Here is an 18,717-nt window from a genome sequence, read left to right on the forward strand (position 1 = left end):
CCCTCAAGGCCAGGACCTGTGTGCTTTCTAGTGACCGACATATATGTTGCTTAAAAAAACGTTGGCAAGTTTAATTTAATTGGACATGGAATTTGAAATGCCCTCTCTGAAGAGGTAATCCTCACATCCAAGCTGAGAAGAAGAGACAGAGCCAACCCTCAAACATGAAAGGCCTTCTTGGCTTTCTCAGGACCTAAATAAAATCTGTTAGCTCTTCTCAACAGGGAGAGATACCCTGCTGCCTTCCCTGTAGTTGAGCCTATTATGGGAAGAAGGGCAAAAAAGGGCAAACCTGGTTGAAAACCCTATTATCCCTAGCATTGTCCTGCTAGAAGTCAGGATGTGGCAGGATGAAGATCTAGCCTCCCTCAAACCGTGGTCACAGTCTGAACCTCTTAAATGATCAAATATGGGCATTTCTAACTCTTGAACCAGCACTCAAGGCTTCACTGCTACCTTTCCAAAAGCTCTATCTTCAATACATGCCCTACCAATTTAGAGTAAATAATAATAATAATAATAATAATAATAATAATAATAATAGCTACCATTTATTGAGCACCTATTCTACTATGTGCCAGGCACTGTGCTAGGCACTTTTCGTACAATATCTAATTTAAATCCTCACAACAACCCTGTGAGGTAGGTATTATTATCGTCATTTTACATGAGGGAATTGAGGCTCAGAGAGATTAAATAACTCTCTTATCATGAAACCAAAAAGTAGTAGAGCTGGGATTCAAACCCAGAACAATCTGACTCCAAATCCCATGCTCCTGTGAATTAGAGTAGAGGCAGAGGGGAAAGGAAGGACCATATTCAAGAAAGATTGCTAGGGTGTAATGGATATGATATGCTGACTAGAAAGATAGGGGGAAGAATTTAAGCCCATAACTGTTCCTAGCTGGTTAGCCTACATACAGTGTGATGAAGATAACCAGGATTGGAATTCAGGAGGAACACACTTGATGGGGGAATGAGTTGAGTCCATATGGATATGTCCATGGTGATGTCCAGTGGGTGATGATACAGATCCAAAATTTGGAGGGAAGTTGGGGCTGAAGATACGTATTTTAGAATCACCAGCATATCAATGGCAATTGAGGACATCAGTATAGGTGACACCATTTGGCGAGTAAATATAGAGGAAAGAGAAGTGAACCAAAGAACACAAGGAGCACCAACATTGAAGGCATGAGCAATACTGGAGGAATTCTCAAGGGAGTTGAACATGGCAGAGTCAGAAAAGTTAAAGAAGTATAGGAGGCAGCCCTATAGTGGTGGCTACAGAAAGCCGTGGCCTGGGCTCCTGGAAGGCAGGCAAGACTGAGTCACACTTCCAGCACAGCCCTTATGCACCAAAAACTCCAGAAGTATTTGTTAAAATGTCCCTACCCTGGTTTGCCCCAAAGCCTGGAGCTTAAGACTTAGTTGTACTCTTGACACCTCAGTCCTAAAAGTATGGAAGCTTAGGTGAGCCAGGAGAATTTATAGAAGAGGCTTAAAGAGATCATGATTTGTTTAAACTGTAGAATAAGGTAAAAAATAAAACCCGGCATTTTAGAGGTCCCAGAAGACCCCCTGCCTAACCTTTCTCTGGGGTATCATGGTTATTGTGAAATAAGGGTGTTGGGGTAGGAAGTGGGGTGAGAACAGCCTGTCAGTTGTTTACGGAGTCCTCTGCTGAGCCTGACCTGAGATCCAGCTTATGGGCTTTATCCAGGTAGGAAGATGATGGGGACATGTGTGGATGGTTTGGGGAGAGGGAAGTCAGGGGACCAGCCCCACAACTTCGGAGAGAAGGTCCAGCCCTCTGAGCAGGGACCAGCCCTGAGGCTTAAGTGAACTTGCATAGACACGTGTATGTGTATGTGTTTGTGTATGTATGTGTGCGTGTGAGAGAGAAGGAGAGAGGGCGAGAGAGAGAGTGAGTGAGAAAGGGAGAGTGGGATGGGCACTCTGTGGAAAGGGGAACAGTCTCTCATACACGGGTGAGAGGCTGGAACCCTCTAACAAAGCCTAGTGACTCAACATGTTGAAGTGTGGGTTTGGGGGCTGAACATCCTTGGGAAGCCCTGAGGGGCTGCTGAAGCAGGGTTCCTGGTCTCCTCGGAGGCTGGGCCTCCCCTTGATGGGGGCTCACAGAAAGTCAAACAGCCCGAAATTCTTGGCTGCTCCAGGCCCAGGAAAAATTGAGGGAAGAAAAAAGAAAGAAAAGAAATGTTTCAGGCTCAGAGGTGAGATGAGCCTGCTGGTTAGTAGGGTTAGGGGTCGGAAGGAACCAGCACACAGGGCAGGCATGGGGGTGTGGATGTAGGGGTAGAACAGATATGCTTCCTGAAAGCCACTAGCAGCTCAGGCAACTAAGGGGGTCCTTTGGGCCTCTAGTGAAGGCCAGCACAGGCAGGGATCGTGTGGATGGTTATTATAAGTGACTATAGCTCTAGGGTGCAGGACTGGGGCAGCGATGGGGGTGGGGTGGGCAGTTAGGAAGAGGAATAAATGGAGCAAATATTTTTTGGTGTCAGTATTGTGGGGGAAAAGTCAAGAGATTGGCACACATGCTTGAGGAGATGCAGTTAATAGAGGGCTGATGTAGCTGACTGAACAGTGCAAGGTTGCTGCGGGGGGGAAAAGGCGGGGAGAAGGGGGTGAGCAGGGCCTCAAGGGCACCACTGGGGTAACTCCTGAAGTGTTTGTGGGGAATAAGGAGCAGCACCAGCAAGTCAGGTCCCAGTGACACGAAGGATCCTGGCAAGTCCTAGGCAGCAGTTAGTCGAGCAGAGGGACAAGCTGGGGCTGATGGCAGGTTAGGGGCCGCGGTGGCGATCGGTGGGTGCACCCCGCCCTCGCTGCGCCCAGCGAGCAGTTAGCGCGCCTGAATTTAGTTCAATTTATTTCCCTTTCAGGTACCAGACAAAGTAAAAAAGACGGACGGATGGAGAGAGGGACGCAACCGCCCAGGGGTGGGAGTGGGATGGACGTGGGGGAGGGGTCCTGTTCACATCACATCCACAAAGAACTCACTGGGGTTTCCCATGGCCATGCGGAAGGACTGTCTGCTGGCTGTCAGTTCGGGGGGCACGGAGGCCAGGTCGCGACCCGGAGGGGCTCCTGGGGGCCCCATGGCCGCGGGCGGAGGGGGCATCATCAGCATGGGGGGGCCGTAGAGAGGGGGCACGCCAGGGGGGCCGTAGCTCGGGTGCGTGTGGTGACTGCGCAGGCTGCTGGCCATTGAGTGGTGGCTGCGGTGGCTATGCTCGCTGGCGGCAGGACCTGAGCGCTCGCTGGGCGCCCGCTCCCGCGGCCCCCGCAGGCTGCTGCGGGTTGTGTGGTCCGACTCGCTGCCGCTGCCGCCAGACTTTGAGTCCCCCGCCTTCGGGTCCTTCTCCTTCCGTCGGTCACTGCCGCTACGGTTGGAGCCACTGCTCCGGCTGCCTGTAGGGGACAGGCAGGGACAGGATGGGGGATGCTCAGATCTTGCAGAAGCTTGGGGCTCATCTGTGCACCCCCCACCCCCAAGCCCCCTGCCTTACCTTCACTGTGCTGACTGCTGGCGCTGCCCCCACCATAGCTGTACCCCAGCTCTGGGAAGCCTGGGTGAGGGTTATAGGGGTGCGGGGGCGGCGGGTACTGGTAAGGGAAAGCCATGGGCCAAGGGGCTGCCCCTGGGTGTGGCAAAGGGGCCAGCGTGTCCTGGTCAGAGGCGCCGCTGGAGCCATCGTGATCATGGAGGGACAGGTTGGCCATGTCTGCAGAGGGGAGGGGAGGGCCAGATGAGCTGGGTCATGCCCCTAGGTCAGGAGAGAAAGGTCCCCCAGTCTAGGTAGGGTGGGTACATTTGCGATGACACCAACAGCAGTGGTAGTTTGTTCCCCAAATGAGAGGAGGCATAGGTCAGAGATCTCTCACTTCTTCACACCCCCTCTGCCACCCACCTAGATGGTGGAGAGGGAGACCCTATGGACACAGCCCCAAGGAAAACCCTCCTCAGGAGGGCCCTGAGTCACCACTTCAGATGCTCAGTGCCAAATCCTTACGCTCAACTCTCAGTCTCAGGGAGGCCCCCTTCCAAGCGTTTGACAGTTTCTCCTCCTTCCTTAGTGGGCCACAAGGAGCATAACTTTTAATTGGTAGTTTTCTCCTTTGTTCACTTAGATGGTAAAGGTAGGGGAATGTGGGAAGCTGAAATACCAGACAGGTATTGCATACCTGCGATTCATTAGGCACAATACAAAGCACTTCACCTCATGCAAATGTTATCACATTTTTTCCAGATGAGGAAAGTGAAGTCCAGGGAGGTTAAATGACTGGCCTGAGGTCAATCCAAATTGTAGCCAGAGCAGAAGCTAAGAATTGCTTCCTTTCTTCTTACCTTTCCAGATGAGTCATTAGTAAGGAGTAGGGTACAGTTTGGGGAAATTTAGGTGAAATTTTGCCCTCTCCTTTCACCTAGGACTAAAAAAAAGTACCCATTATAGGCCAGAAAGAACATAGGCCTTTCAGATTCTCCCTATACAAAAGCCCTTGGCCCAGATAAATTTTCTGGTGCTGCTGGAGAAGGTGGGAAGGGCTCAGAAAGAGAACAACTTAGGTGCCTCCTCTGTGCCCTCCACTCTATTCCCAGGGAGGCCTCATTCTTCACAGCACTCATCTCAATGTATTAATGTGACCTGGTCAGGAGAGGGGGATCTGAGGGGGCTGAGGCAGTCTGTGGAGTCTACCAGCTAAGCCATCGACCTGTTAAGGCCTGCAGCTAGCATGGGGCTGGGGGTGGGGGTTGGTGAGAAGCAAGGGCCTGCCTTGGCTCATGCCCCAAGAGCTGGTGACTATTTCAGCCTCCAGGTTGTTGTCCTGAGGGGAGTTAACTGTGGACTCCTGGGGCTGGCTACCCAGGTCACCAACTCTTTCCTTTGAGTCTGCTACATTCCCAGCTGAGGAGACCTTGGCCAGTGAGAAGAAAAAGACCTCTGTTAGCATATCCCTGAACTGGGCCTCTGGGGGCCTTGGCCCATGGGTAGAAAGAAGACCCAGGAGGCCCAGGGATAGAACAACATCTCTTGAGCAAAAACCACAGCTGTCTTGAGAAGCTTTAGGTGTCCCTAGATGTTTGGGGCTAGGTCTCACTTCTGCTAATGATGGTAATAATAACCATATAGAATTGAGTCTAAGAAGCCATTAATTTTAAGGTGTACCCAACTTTAGAGATATTGCAATGTGAAAAAAATGTTCACCTTAGAATCAATTAAATATATGAAAAATGGAGAACTTTTTTTAAGAGCACTTACAGTGGGACAAACATGGTGCTAAAAGCATTATACACATTGTCTTAACCTCAAAACAGCTCTAAAATACGTTCTACTATTACCTCCAAATTACAGATCAAGGAATTGAGACAATGAGAGGCAGTGTCACTTACTCATGTCTACATAGTCAGGGCGGAGTTAGGATTTGAACTCAGAGCTATCCAACTCTAAAACCCTATGCATCCACCACAGACTTGTGCCCTGCAGCAACAGCCTTTCTAATCCTAGAACCTAATCTGAAGCATTTTAAAAGTTAGCTTTTGGGGGCACCTGGGTGTCTCAGTCAGTTAAACATCTGACTCTCGGCTTCAGCTCAGGTCATGATCTTGCAGTTTGTGGGTTTGAGCCCCACATCGGGCTCCACGCTGATAGTGCGGAGCCTGCTTGGGATTTTCTCTCTCCCTCTCTCTCTGCCCTTCCCCTACTTGTTTTCTCTCACTCTCTCCCAAAAGAAATAAATAAACTTAAAAAAAACAAAAATAAAAAACAACACACAAAGGTTAGCTTTTGGACTCCAGCCAGCAAGCACCCTTGGCTGCCAAAAGGCTCCCTGAGGCAGAGGTGGCTGCTGGGAATGCTCCAAGTCCTGAAATGTCCTGTTTTGAGAACTCCCCTTCCTTCCCAAGGTGTGTCTATGTGCTCAGGAGGAGAAGTGGGGGGGGGGGGGGGTTCCCTGAGACCTCTCCTCCTTAAAAACCCTCACTGGCTTTGCACTCTCTCAGGATCAAGTCCAAACTGCTCAATGCAGCTTGCAGAGTCCTCTACAAGCTAGCCCTGACAGCTTTTCCAGTTTTGTCCCAAGGTCCAGCCTAGCCTCAAGGGTATGAAGAGGCTGGGGATGTGGGGCCTCAGGGCAGCCCTAGGTCTTGCCCTGGTGGAACCTCCTTGATGCTTAGAGGCTGATCGGGGGCCAACAGGAGGATCTGCGTTTGACTTTGCTAAGACAATGTTTCTGCAATACCACACACCTAGGTAGCCCCAGATGGTGGTAAAAATGAGGACTCTGGAGCCAGAAAGACCTGGATCCCCAAGGCCTAACTCTGCTTCTGGCTGTGAGAATGGGTGGACTATCTAACATCTCTAAGTCTCGGTTTCCTCAGCTAAAATAGGGATAGTGACCCACCTCACCCAAGGGTGAGGAGGTGGAGGTTGTGAGGACTGAGAGTGATATGCTGCTTAGAAACAACCAGCATGGTGCCAGAAACACATCAGGCACTTAGAAAATGCCAGCCCCAAGAGGGGACGCAGAGAAGGTGAAAAGGCCTGACTTGGCTCTGCTTCTACTAGAGAGGGAGGCCTGTGTCAGGCCTTGAGTTGGGCCCCCAGCTCAGCTGCCTGCTCACACTTTGTGTGGGTTCCCTGGAGTCTGCTGCCACATCCCTGGGCACCTCCCCACTCCCAGCCAGGAGACAGAGCAAGGAGGTGGGGGAGGCACATACTGCCACAGAGGTCACCGAAGATGTAGTAGCACTGCTCGGAGAAGGTGATCTTGTTGACAGTGTGGCGGATGAAGCCGGCTTTCAGCAGGTTGCTGGCATATTTGCGGGCCTCTCGCCGGTCAGTGAAGCCTTCCACGTTGTGGTACAGCCAGTCTACCACATCTGAGCCTGGAGGCAAGGCAGCCACTTGATGGGGAGGCCCACCTGACTTGGGCTCATCTGACCTCACAAGAACCATGAGGCTGGGGCTGGTTCTAGCTCAAAGGAGTGGCCCGAGGGCCACTTTAGCCCCCAGCCTGCCCTGCACCATCACTCCCCACCCCAGCCTTCATCCCACCATGGGGCCCTCTCACCGATGAAAGCGTTGGGGATGGTAATCTTGAGCCACATGCGGTCACGGACCTCCAGCCCAGATTCAGGGGAGGCCATGGCTTTTACGATGGCGGCCATGTCACTGTGGATGGATAGGTGGAAGTCATCTAGGCCTAGGGGTGGGAGGCAGAATGGTGAGGCAGAAACGGGTTACAGAGTTAGGTAGAGAAGAATTTGCATCGCAGCTCTACCAATGTTGGGCACATTACTGATTTCTAGGACACTCAGTTTCCTCTGTAAAAATAGGGACTTTAATATCTATTTCGAAGAGTGTATCTGAAGAGAGAAATAATATAAATGAAGATGCTTAGCATAGAATATATGTATTATAATGAAAACAGCAGTCATTTATTGAGTGCTTACTTTATGCCACATATTGTGATTGAGGCTTCACTTATATTCTCTCATTAAACCCCCAGGAACCTGGTAGACTATGTATCATTAGTCCTGTTTTACTAGAGGAAACAGGCTCACTGGATGCTCAATACAGGTCCAGAAGCAAACACTGTTTAGTGAGGGTTAGGTGTCCACTGAAGGAAGCTGCAGTGTGAGGTAGCTAGGATGAACTCCCAGCTCCCTCTCACTTTTAAGCAAGAGTTTCCATGTGGGCCTTCATCAGTCCCTCCCACCTTGCCCCGTCTGGCTGGGCCTAGGGGGCAGGGCTGGACACTCACGTTCTGTATCAGGGATGGAGCTGGTGATGGAAGAGCTGGTGGAGGTGATGGTGCTCAGGGAGGGGCTCATGCCATAGGCAGGGAAGGTGCCGGTCATGGCTGCAGTGTGGGAGACCCAGGCTGCAGGGTCAATGGGCCGGATGGGCTCGCCTGCAGGGAGGATGAGAGGTCAGGGGCCGCCTACCCTGTCCGCTGCCAGGCCCAACAGGGTAGGTATGAGGGCTCAAGGCAACACAGAAGGAAGGAGAGACAGGGCTCATGTATGCCAAGCACCGGCTTTAGGGCTGAGTCCCCCATCCACTTACTCCTGGGCAGTGTGAAGCAACCACGTGGACTTGGGTCCCAGCACTTGGCTACAGTCAGGGTGATGGGCCTGAAAGCAAGGATGACCCTAGTGAGGGCAGGATGTGTGGAGGCCAGACCAACCCCCTTGCTTGAGAATCAGAAATGCCTGCCCCCTCCTTCCCAACATCCCATCCCATCCGTACCCCGGTTTGTGCACAATCTCCCGCAGTACCCGGACTGCGTCGTCATTACTCATGTTCTCAAAGTTGATCTCGTTTACCTGGGAGAGAGGGCCAGGAGTGGGATAAGCAGCTGGGTTGGGGAGGTGGGTAGGGAAGCAGAGCTTGGTGGATCAGGAGGTCTTCCCCCTACCAAGAAGTGGCCTCTAAATGAGCAGGGTACAGAGGGTAGGAATATCTCCCTTCTCCCCACCCACACCGCCACGCCGGGTGGGCAGTGGTACCTGTAACAGCATATCTCCTGGCTCGATGCGTCCATCTGCAGCCACAGCCCCACCCTTCATGATAGAGCCGATGTAGATGCCTCCATCACCACGCTCGTTGCTTTGGCCCACAATGGAGATGCCCAAAAAGTTGTACTTTTCTATAGAGAGTAATAAGACCTTAAGAGGGGAACAAGGTTCCTACCTAAATTCCAAGCCCTTTATTAGTAAAGGGTGGAAAGGGATGGGAACTAACATTCATTGAACCTGAATCAGGTCCTGTGTTCAGGATGGTCAAGAATATTTCCATTTAATCCTTGTTAGTTCTGCCACAGGGACTCTTAGTCCCATTTTACAAAACAGGCAACTGAGGTTCAGAGAGCTTCAATGACTTTTCTAAGCCGTTACGTGGCAGGATTCAAACTCAGGCTTAAATTCCAACGTTGGGAATAACTATAGCCAGTTATTTCCTAAAGAGAGTGCCTATGACAGACATCAGAGAGCAACAAGCAATGGCTGAAAAATGGGAAGGGGGATAAGAATCAGAAATCACTTCCTCCAGGAAGCCTTCCTTGCCATTCTCTGCTTCTACAACTCTCTGTGCTGATCTCTGTCACGGCCCTGATCATGAGATACTGAAACGATCCGTTTATGTACCAGTTTATGTTTATGAGAGAGAGCTCCTCGGGGGCAGGGAATGTATCTTATGCCTCTCTGACCTCCTCAAGTTTGCCCAGTGTCTGGTATATAAATGTTCAAGAGTTGTTTCACCAGACTCACCCATGTTGAGAGTGACTGTGATGATGTTGAGTGACATGGTGGAGTCCGTGATGCTGCTGAAGGACGAGGACTGGAATAGATAGAGGCCTTGAGCAGCAGGTAGGGGTCCCAAGAACTCACTATTCCCACCTAGCTCTTCCTCAAGGGGAGCCTTCAGTACCCCCTCCCCTCTAAGGCTCTAAGCCTGGCCCAATAGGAGGGGGTCTAAGGAAGCACACACCCTGGAAATGCCTGGACAGGGCTCAGTCTGCCCCCACCCATCCCTGGCATCTCAGGCCCCATACCCGCTCAATCCGCGAAACCTTCTGCTTCCTCCGCCGCCGCTTATGTCTTCTCATCAGGCGTGAGGCGCTGCTCTGCTCTGTGGAGCTGCTGAACCTGGGGGGCCCACAGTCGTTCCCCACCAGGCTGGCCCAGCCCTGCCCCACAAGAGGCACTGCAGGGCCCAAGTCCCCCACGCAAAGCCCACAGCCCTCCCAGGGTCCCAGCATCCTTAGGGGTCAGGGCTCTTGGAGGGGCGGTTACCTGCCCCATAGTACCAATGAAACCAAAGCCCCACCTGCTGGTGGAGTCATCCTCATCCGAATCAAAGAAGCTGGTGGTCTCTAACTCGCTGCTCATAAGGGTGGATGAGCTATCGTAACCCCCTGGCTCTCGCCGCCGCTCCCCCTTTGCAGTTCCATTTAGTCGGGTTGCTGTAGGGAATAGAGGCAGCTGGGTTCACAGTGTCAACGCAGGAGGGAAGGACAGACACAGGGAAGGGCTAGGGGCTGCACCGGGGCTAGGCATATCCAGAGCTCAGAACAGAGCTGAGGGCAGCTGAATGGAGGAGTGGAGAAGGCGTCTGTTTAGGGAAGACGCACTGTGTTCTGGGCCGTCCCTCCTGCGTGGCCGCTCACGCTGGGCTGACACCAAGGAGTCTGTCTCTGTGTCATTGTCCAAGTTCTCCTGGCTGCCTCCACCAGCATGAGGGCTGCAGGGAAGAGAAGACTTGGTGGGAGAGGGGGCAGGGCTGGGGGCTCCCTCCCCCAGCCCTGGGCTGAGCTGATGCGGCCCTTCCCCAAGGGCCCTCTCCACTCTGAGGTCACACTCACTGGAAGGATGGGGGCCGGGAGTCCCCAATGCCTCCTGTGCGTTCCATGGGTGGTGGCAGTTCCGATGGGTTGTCAGCACAGAAGGGAGCAGGCTCTGGGTGTGAGCCTTCAGCAGACACCAACTGATGGGGAAAGAATGGGTGGGTAGTAGGTACAGGGGCGCCAGGGAAATAGCAGATGGCTTCTGGAAAGGCATGCAGACTTGGGGAGAATGAAGCAGGGGACATGGAGGAAGAGAGACAGGACTGTGCAAGGTCAGCTGAGGGAAGGAATGGACTCAGTGCTGCCAGCACTGATGGGGGGATGGGAGGCATGGGTTGTTGGAAGTGGCATGCGGGCAGGGAACAAGGGTCAGTGGTCCAAAAGAGAGGTTGGCTGGAATCTGAGGCAAAGTGCTTCAAAAGGCATATAGGAGACATTGTCCTACAATGTCCCACATTTCCCCCTACCCCCGGCCAACTAACCTTTCACCAAGGCTACATAATCTGAGGGGAGAAACAGTTCAGGTAGAAAACTCAAGGAAGATTCAGATATTGAAGCATAAAACCACCAGCTACAATCTTAGCAATGCTTTTCCTCTGTCCAGCCCACCATAGGAATATAGGAGGAGGGGGTGCTGAGGAGAGCTCCTTACCCAGGACACCACCCGGCCATTGAAGCAGGGCAGCTTGGCATTGTCGTCAGAGATTTCCTCCTTCACCACTCTGCAGGGAAAGGGCGGGGGTGTCAGAATGAGCTTTCTGGGGTGGAAATGGAAGTGTCCTCACAATCCTAACTCAGGGGGTCCTCCACCCTAACCTGGGAATCAAACCACCAGCCTAAGCCTTTCAAATGGGAGAAGTGGGGGTCACCCAAGGACAGCTCTTTAGCACCACCAGGAAGACACCAGCCCTGCCCAGGCCAGATGCTGCCCTAGAGTGTCCTCTCAGTCATCAGGTGATTGCAAATTACACCTGACAAATTGCTGTCCCCCCTAGTGTGGCCATTCCCTAAAATCTCGAAAGGGCTTTACCTAGCCCCAACATAGCTCTTTTGGGCTAGACCTATTCTTTCCCCCTGACCCTAAACTAGGAAAAAGTACACCCTTGTTTCTCTTTCCCTTCTTAGTTGGGAATCCTGACATTCTTCTGGAAGGTGTGGATGAGGAGTTTAAGGAAATTAGGAAAGAGAAGGGAAAAAGGTATTTACTGAACATCCTCCACTGCCACTATGGTAATAGCAACAAACTGCTCTCATTTACTGGGCATGTATCATGGGCCAAGCACTAAGCTAAGCACTTTGCTTATTTCATTTCATTTAATACTCACTGCAATGCTGAGATAGATACAGATGGGGAAATTAAGACTTAGTAGGTTCAGAAATTCACTTACAGTCACATCACCAAGAAGAGCTGGAATTTGAATCTTGGTCAGCCTGACTCTTTAGCCTTTATTCTTACCTATTATACCATCTTATCTCTCTATAGTTAGAATGTATAATCTTCACATCACCTTCATTGTGTGGACAATATCCTCTTTTTATGAGTAAAGAAATGGAGAAACATTTAGTAACTTGCCCAGGGCCACAGAGCAGAAAGACATCAGAACTAAAATTCAACCCCAAGCTTGCCTGACTCTAAAACCCATGCTCTTCCCATGGTACTTTGCATTCTTTCCTGTACAGTGAGAGGTGATGTGGATCTGTGGTGGGTAAGGGTTGGGGAGACAGGGATGTGGGGCATGGCAGGGGTGGGATGTGTATACAGGCATGTAGTCTGGCTTGAGGGGTGCATCAAGGCGAGAAGTCAGACTATGACTACAGTTTGGGGACCCCCAGACTGTGTCAAACACCCTAAGAGTACAGAGTTGGAAAGATGCCATCAATGGCAAGAGGAAGACATGTGCCTGGGATTGTGAGCAGAGAGGGAAGATAGCAAGGAAGGAGGCTGGGAAGCCTAGTCCTTCCTTGTTCTTGGAGCAGCTTCTGCCTAGAGCTGGGAACATGCCTGGCTCCTTGTGATGCTCACATTCTTGGACTCATAGCCAAGTTTGAAGACTGAGCCTGCCCTTCTCCCTCCCATCCAGCTCTGGCTCCTACACCATTTCCAACCCCACAAAGACCCCAAGAAAGCATCACAGGTCAGGCCCATGATGCCAGAAAGCCTAGAGACAGAACATGCTGAAAAGAAGGGACATGGAAGTAGCTCAGACTCACCAGCCAGTCTGGCCATAGGGTACCCTAAACTTGCAGCCCACAAGGGGAACTGGGACTCACAGGAAAATGGGGTATGTGGGCCAAATGGCAGAGACTATGACCTGCTCTGGAGAGGGTCTCCCTGTAGTGGGAAACTGCTGCTGAGTCCCCACCACTCACTCCCCCAGCAGGCCCCACCACACAGCTCCACGCTACAGATGTTTCCTCTCTTTCTAGGGGTCACCGACAGGTCGCCAAGGCTCTGCTGACTCACAACGATCAGCTGATCTTCAGCAGCAGCCTTGGGGGACCTCAGACAAGCCTCCCCCTCACACCACGGAGACGAATGGTTCAGAGTTCCATGCCACACACACACACACACACACACACACACACACACTCTCTCTCTCTCTCTCTCTCTCTCTCTCTCTCTCTCTCTCTCTCTCTCCAAGCAGAGTTGGACAAATCTGGGTTCTAATTCTGCCACTTATTAGCCCTCCTATCTCAGAGAAGTTTCTTAACTTTTCCAAGCCTTTGTCTTGTCCTGGTAAGTGGGATTTGTAAACGCCTGGCATGGTCTAGGATTACAATAAAAGCTAATTACTAACCGTGTCAATTTTTAGCAGGGTCTATTCTCTCTTTCCAACTATGTGTAAATTTCTAAGGGCAGGGACCAAACAAATCTGCTCACTGTTGTCCATTCAATTAAAAAGCCTTTGCTAAGAGCCCAGCAGGTTTTAAATCCTATGCTGGCCATTGTATAAAACCTCAAGAAGCGGGGCGCCTGGGTGGCGCAGTCGGTTAAGCGTCCGACTTCAGCCAGGTCACGATCTCGCGGTCCGTGAGTTCGAGCCCCGCATCGGGCTCTGGGCTGATGGCTCAGAGCCTGGAGCCTGTTTCCGATTCTGTGTCTCTTTCTCTCTCTGCCCCTCCCCCGCTCATGCTCTGTCTCTCTCTGTCCCAAAAATAAATAAACATTGGGGAAAAAAAATTAAAAAAAAAACAAAAAAAAAAAAACCTCAAGAAGCATCAGACCAGGAGCCTGCCTTGTCCTTGGAGGTTATGGCCCAACGGACAATTCACACAAGTATATGGCAAGTGGGAAGTAGTCTGAACCACAAGAGCAGCAGATGTGTCCACTGGACAGATGTCTGTTGAGTAGGTGTCTTTGGTGTCATGTCCTGGCTAGGAGCTGGGTTGGTATAAGGGTAAACAGGATAAAGTGTCATAACTTTAAAAGCTAAACCCAGAGGATGGGAAAATTTGGCCCCGGGAAGACAAGAGGAGTGTGTTCTCAGTACCAAGTGCAGAGGCAAGGCAGTGTGTGACATGGAGTGGGCAGGAACATAGTGGCCCAACTTCCCATGTTGCTCCTACCTACAGCTCAAGGCCACTCTAATATTCATCCACCATCTCCCTCAGTGGTGAAAATGTTTATTCTTCCTCCATTATCCAAGTAATTTAAGAGGGTTGGGCCTACCCTAGCTTGACAAATACTTCTGGAGACCAGATGGGAGTTGGGGAGTCCTCAGGCCTTACAAGCCAGAACCTTAGAGGCTGAGCCTGGAGAGCAGCCTTCCTCCTCTGACCCACTCTCCATCTGTCAGCAGAGGTTGCTGGCCTCTGCCCGACCCTGGTCTCATGGGGCTAGGATAAGTGGCAACCCTATCATCTCTCCAGTTTGCCAAGGCTCAGCATCTCCTTTGGAGAGGATGTGTCTGTTAAACAGTGATAATAATACCTACAATTGTGTGATTAAGGTCTTAGACTTTGGAGCCAGATTCCTGATGTAAAATCAAGCTCTGCCACTTACCAGCTATGTGACCTTGGGTAAATTACTTAAGTTTTCTGTGCTCTAGTTTTTTCATGTAAAAACTGAGGATATTACTACTTATTTCATAGGGCTGTTAAGATGATTGAGTGAATAAAGATTTGAAAAGCATTTAGATCAGTGCATGTATACCAAAGTACCATAAAAAGAATTTGTTAAATACATGAAATAAATATATACTTCTTAGCTACTAGTCCTGTGACAAGACAGCCCTACCACGTCTCCTGCTCATTAATCCTTCTGGGGATAAAAACAAAACCAATCTCCTCCTTTAGCTTTGTTCTCAACTCTGTTAAAACAGTCTACTATAACATTTTGCAAACGATGGTTCAAGTACCACTAATGTATGCAAGATCACTTCAGGTGTACCTGATGAATATTTAATGCAATAGTTAAGTATTTTTTTTTTTAACATATTTTAGAAAGAAATACAAATAGAAAATCAGACCTGTGATTTCATATTACTGACTGGGTCAAGCTAAGAAGGAGTGAGTGGGCTGACAGTGGATTTAAAGAATACTATTAAGTCAACAGTGAGCAGATGTAACTATGATTGTAGTTAGGCCTGGCTTGATAGCAGCCCGGGCGGAGTGGGAGGCAGCCCAGAGAGGTCTAGGTTTAGGAGGTGGGAGCTAAGCCCAGTGGGTTCAGGGGTGAGTTGGGAGTGGAGACACAGGCCTACCCTAGTCCCTTAAGGCAAATGACCCCAGCACACTGGACTCTAACTGATTTCCCCTATCCCATACCCTGTGGCAGCATCTTGGTCTCTTCCAGCTCTGTTTTTCTCTTACCAGACCAAAGCATCTGCCCCCTCACTCTCACCCCTTGCAGATCGATCGATCCCTCTTCAGAATCTTCCAATCAGGAGTGTCTGTCCCTGGACTAAAGCCAGACAATGATTACTACACTACAAGTACCTCACCCCAGGGTAGGAACAACAACAGAAACGGGACTGGTCAGAAGCTGCATAGCACTTCCCACTGCACAAAGCGTTCTCACACATAGGATCTCATGGGCTCATCAAACCCTGAGTTCCATGGGGAAAGGTGACAGCAAAACATGCTAGTCAGAAGAGAGAGAAGATGCTTGCTTTCCAGGGCCAGGAGGGCAGGGGTCTTGGAAGAGAAGCCAGAAATATCAACACCGGGGAAGAGAACATCTCCCCTCACTCAGCTCTGGGGCCTCAGCTCCAAAGAGCAGTGCAGGCCTCAGGCTAGGGCAGGAGAGACAGCCTTTAGGCCTAGAGGGCCCCGGGAAGGCCTTCCCCACAGGCCTCCAGGCCCAGTGCCCAGTTAGTGTGGGGCAGGCAAGCCTGGGGGCCTTCCCTTCCCCCAGTCCCCTGGGAGTTATGGGGGGGGGGGTGTTGTGAGGGGATGGGCCAGGCTCCCCCTCCCAGGCCAGCTGCTACAGAACCTTCCGGCTCCAACATTCCATCCCCTCTTAAAGGGAAAGTCGCTGCTTCCAAACTCAGCCTGTCCAAAGCCCTGCAGCTGGGTGGAGAAGACCCCGCCAGAGAGGGGAAGATGAAGAACACTAAAAGACTCTTTCTGGCCCTCCCATCCAGGCTCTGAGGCCCTTTCCAAGGTCTCCCCCTTGGCCACCATCGGGAGGAAAAAGGCCCCAGTTCTGAAGGGAAATCAGTACCTAGGCTAGTGGGGACTTCTCAGGGGTCAGGCACTCTGATTCTCTGACAACATCCCGAACACCCCACAAGGGAGGGGAGACAGCTAAATAAACATTAGGTTTGCTGACCTTAGCTTGCAGCCTTAGTCCCTGAGCCCCCCCAACTCCCCCTCCCTCCAGTTCAAAGTCCCCAGCAAAGCCCCTGGAAACACTACTCCAAATATGGCTCTGAGTCGTGGAGCTGAAAAGATGGAGAAGGAGAAGGCCGAGTGCCAAACATCCTAAGTCTATGCTAAAAGGTGGCTCCCATGGCAGGAGGAAGGTTAGGGACTCTGGCTCTGGAATCGGGTGGAGGGGGGTGTGTGTGTAAGTGGGCCGCTGGTCTCTGAGGAGGCTCGGAGGCTCGGAACTCCGGTTGCTCTTGGGGAGTTAGTCGTCCTCCTAAACTAGGGGGGCCTAGGTCCCCCATAAGAGGCAAAAGGAGAATCCCTAAAGAGGCTGGAACTCCAGCTGAAAGAGGCGGCCCAAATGGCCAAGTTGCCCCTAGAATCCTTAGTAGGGCTAGAAGCCAGTGTAGCAAGGGGAGTCCAAACTGGCTGAGTGGGCCGCGAGAAGCCGGAGGGGCCCGGGTCCCCCAGAGGTGAGGCGGGGGCCATCCTCACCCGAAATCGTCGTCCATAGACTTGAAGAAGAACTTATAGCTGGGTCGCTGCAGAACGCCCTTAAAGTCCGCCAAGGTGACGCGCTCGGCGGGCAGGGGCAGCTTCACCAGGTACGGCGTCTCCTGCCCGTCCAGGTGGTAGATGATCTTGGTCTCGCCCATGGCTCCGGCCTCGGGCCCCGGGGCCCGCGCGCGGCCTGCTCCGGCGGCCGGGCCGGGCCTTTCGGGCGGCGACGGCGCTCGGCGCGGCCCAGCGGTTCAGCCTCGCTCGGCAGCCGGCCGCGGCGCCAGCTCCCTTGTTCTCCGGCCGCTCCCGGGTCCCAGCGCCGCCTGCCGCTGCCGCGGCCACCGCTTCCGCTCCCCACTCTCCCGGCTCGGCTGGCGACTACGACTCTTCCGGTGGCCGCGGCCCTCCGGGTTCTGGGCTGCGGCTGGGCCCGCTCCCCTCCCCCGACCCGGGCGCTGCCCCGCCCCAGCACGAGCCCCGCCCCCGTCCGCCGCCGAGCCGCGCTGGCCTCACCGCAGATGGCCCTGCGGACACCCAGCCTACCCGCCGAGCTGTAAGCTTGGCCTCAGGCGCTCAGGTCCCAGGCCCGCGGGGAGATTGGCGGCAGTCGCCTAGGCCCCCAGAAAGGAAGGGTAGATCTCACCAGGGTGGCTACGTTCCCGGACTCACCAAGGCCCCGGCTCTGGACCCAGGGGGGATCTATCGGCTGTTCCTCAGCAGCCTGGGACGGGTGTAACACAGGGGTCACTTTGGTCCCCAGAGTTGGGGGGGGGGTGTGATTCTGACCAGGTATCAGTGGAGGAAAGTGACCTCCACATGGCCCTTTAGGGTCTTTTGAAAAGCATAGCTGCTGTCACTGAGTCTGTCAAACTGAGTTCCTTGAGGACAGAATGGGATCGAGTTCTGATTTCTTCTTATAACTTCAATACAATACCTAGGTGCAAAGCAGTGGCTTAATAAATGGATTGATGCAGAACGAGTGCAAGAATGAAAACGAGTGCATGACTGGGACAGTAAGAAACCAGAACTAGGTGTAATCGGTCCCTAATAGATTTTCTCACCCCTTAGTTTTTAATTCATTCAATAAAGTGTCCATTTAGGCGCAAGGCATACTGTAGGGGGTAAAGCAAAACAAGACAGGTAAGACTACTCTCAGGACTTTCACTGATCTGAAAAGAAGCACACAAGCTTGTAATAAATAACTTGAGTGACAAATGCTATGAAAAAGATAAAATGGAGCAATGTGATAGTAAAAGGGAGAAGAGAATTATGGGTGGTTAGGAAAGGCCTCTTCCCTTTGAGCTAAGACAGAATGGAAGCAGCAGCAGCTATAAGAGGGTCTGGTGTGGGGGAAAGCATTCCAAGCAGAGGGCATGGCCAAATATAAAGACTCAAGGCACAAATAACTCTCTCCCAATTTGAGGAACAAGGAGGCCATTGTGACTTTAGTGATAGTGGTAGATGAGGCTGGAAACATAGGCTGGGACTAGACCACATAGGTCTTTTAAGGCCACAGTAACAAGTGTGGGCTCCTCCCACTCCATTTTGTATCCTTGTCTAATTAGCATTTTCAGAGTAAGTACCTCTTCCACACAACTCTTCTGCTCAGGAACCTCTCGACATTCCCCCAGTGCCTTCCAAATATTCTTAGCACTGTATTCAAAACTCTCCATAATCTAAACTGCCAACCTCTACAGTTTTTTGTTTCATAATATGCTGGCTATATTTTTTACTTCAGCAAATCAACCTAATTGCTAGTACCTGCACATATCTTGTGCATTTTCACTTCATACCCTTTTTCTTAATTGAATATATGTGCATGTTAAGCTCTTAACAGCATTTCTCTGTCCCATTTTCCTCCCTACCCCAGTATACTTTTAAAGCTTATACTATTTCTTGATCTATACATTCTAGATATTGCATATTACTTCCACTTTTCATTGATGGATTTTTCTTCCACCTTCCCCCTAGCCTCTTAAAATAGTAAAATTATCCTTTTTGGTTAACTCAGTATAGATTTTAGTATTGACA

The 18,717-nt window shown here is 51.4% G+C and overlaps 1 protein-coding gene across 3 annotated transcripts; it reads right to left on the reverse strand.

Annotated features, from left to right (window-relative positions):
- Window positions 1-1,061: 1,061 nt before the first annotated feature.
- DVL3 (dishevelled segment polarity protein 3) lies at window positions 1,062-17,103 on the reverse strand. Of its 3 annotated transcripts, XM_023260347.2 has the most exons (16): window positions 16,681-17,100; window positions 11,027-11,096; window positions 10,393-10,514; window positions 10,162-10,271; window positions 9,858-9,993; window positions 9,583-9,676; window positions 9,299-9,368; window positions 8,540-8,679; window positions 8,280-8,356; window positions 8,097-8,164; window positions 7,792-7,941; window positions 7,099-7,230; window positions 6,746-6,913; window positions 3,537-3,752; window positions 3,028-3,438; window positions 1,062-2,171 (listed from the first exon to the last, which is right to left on the reverse strand). In XM_023260347.2, exons 1-16 carry the CDS (start codon window positions 16,839-16,841, stop codon window positions 2,140-2,142), a joined length of 2,157 nt encoding a protein of 718 aa, XP_023116115.1. In that variant the 5' UTR covers window positions 16,842-17,100; the 3' UTR covers window positions 1,062-2,139. The 3 variants fall into 3 exon arrangements, with proteins under 3 accessions (XP_023116115.1, XP_023116116.1, XP_011284349.2); XM_023260348.2 differs by lacking the exon at window positions 3,537-3,752 and having other exon boundaries at window positions 16,681-17,103; XM_011286047.4 differs by lacking the exon at window positions 1,062-2,171 and having other exon boundaries at window positions 2,880-3,438; window positions 16,681-17,099.
- Between the last annotated feature and the right edge of the window lie 1,614 nt (window positions 17,104-18,717).

This window comes from Felis catus, chromosome C2, assembly GCF_018350175.1.
Source record: "Felis catus isolate Fca126 chromosome C2, F.catus_Fca126_mat1.0, whole genome shotgun sequence".
NCBI lineage: Eukaryota > Metazoa > Chordata > Mammalia > Carnivora > Felidae > Felis > Felis catus.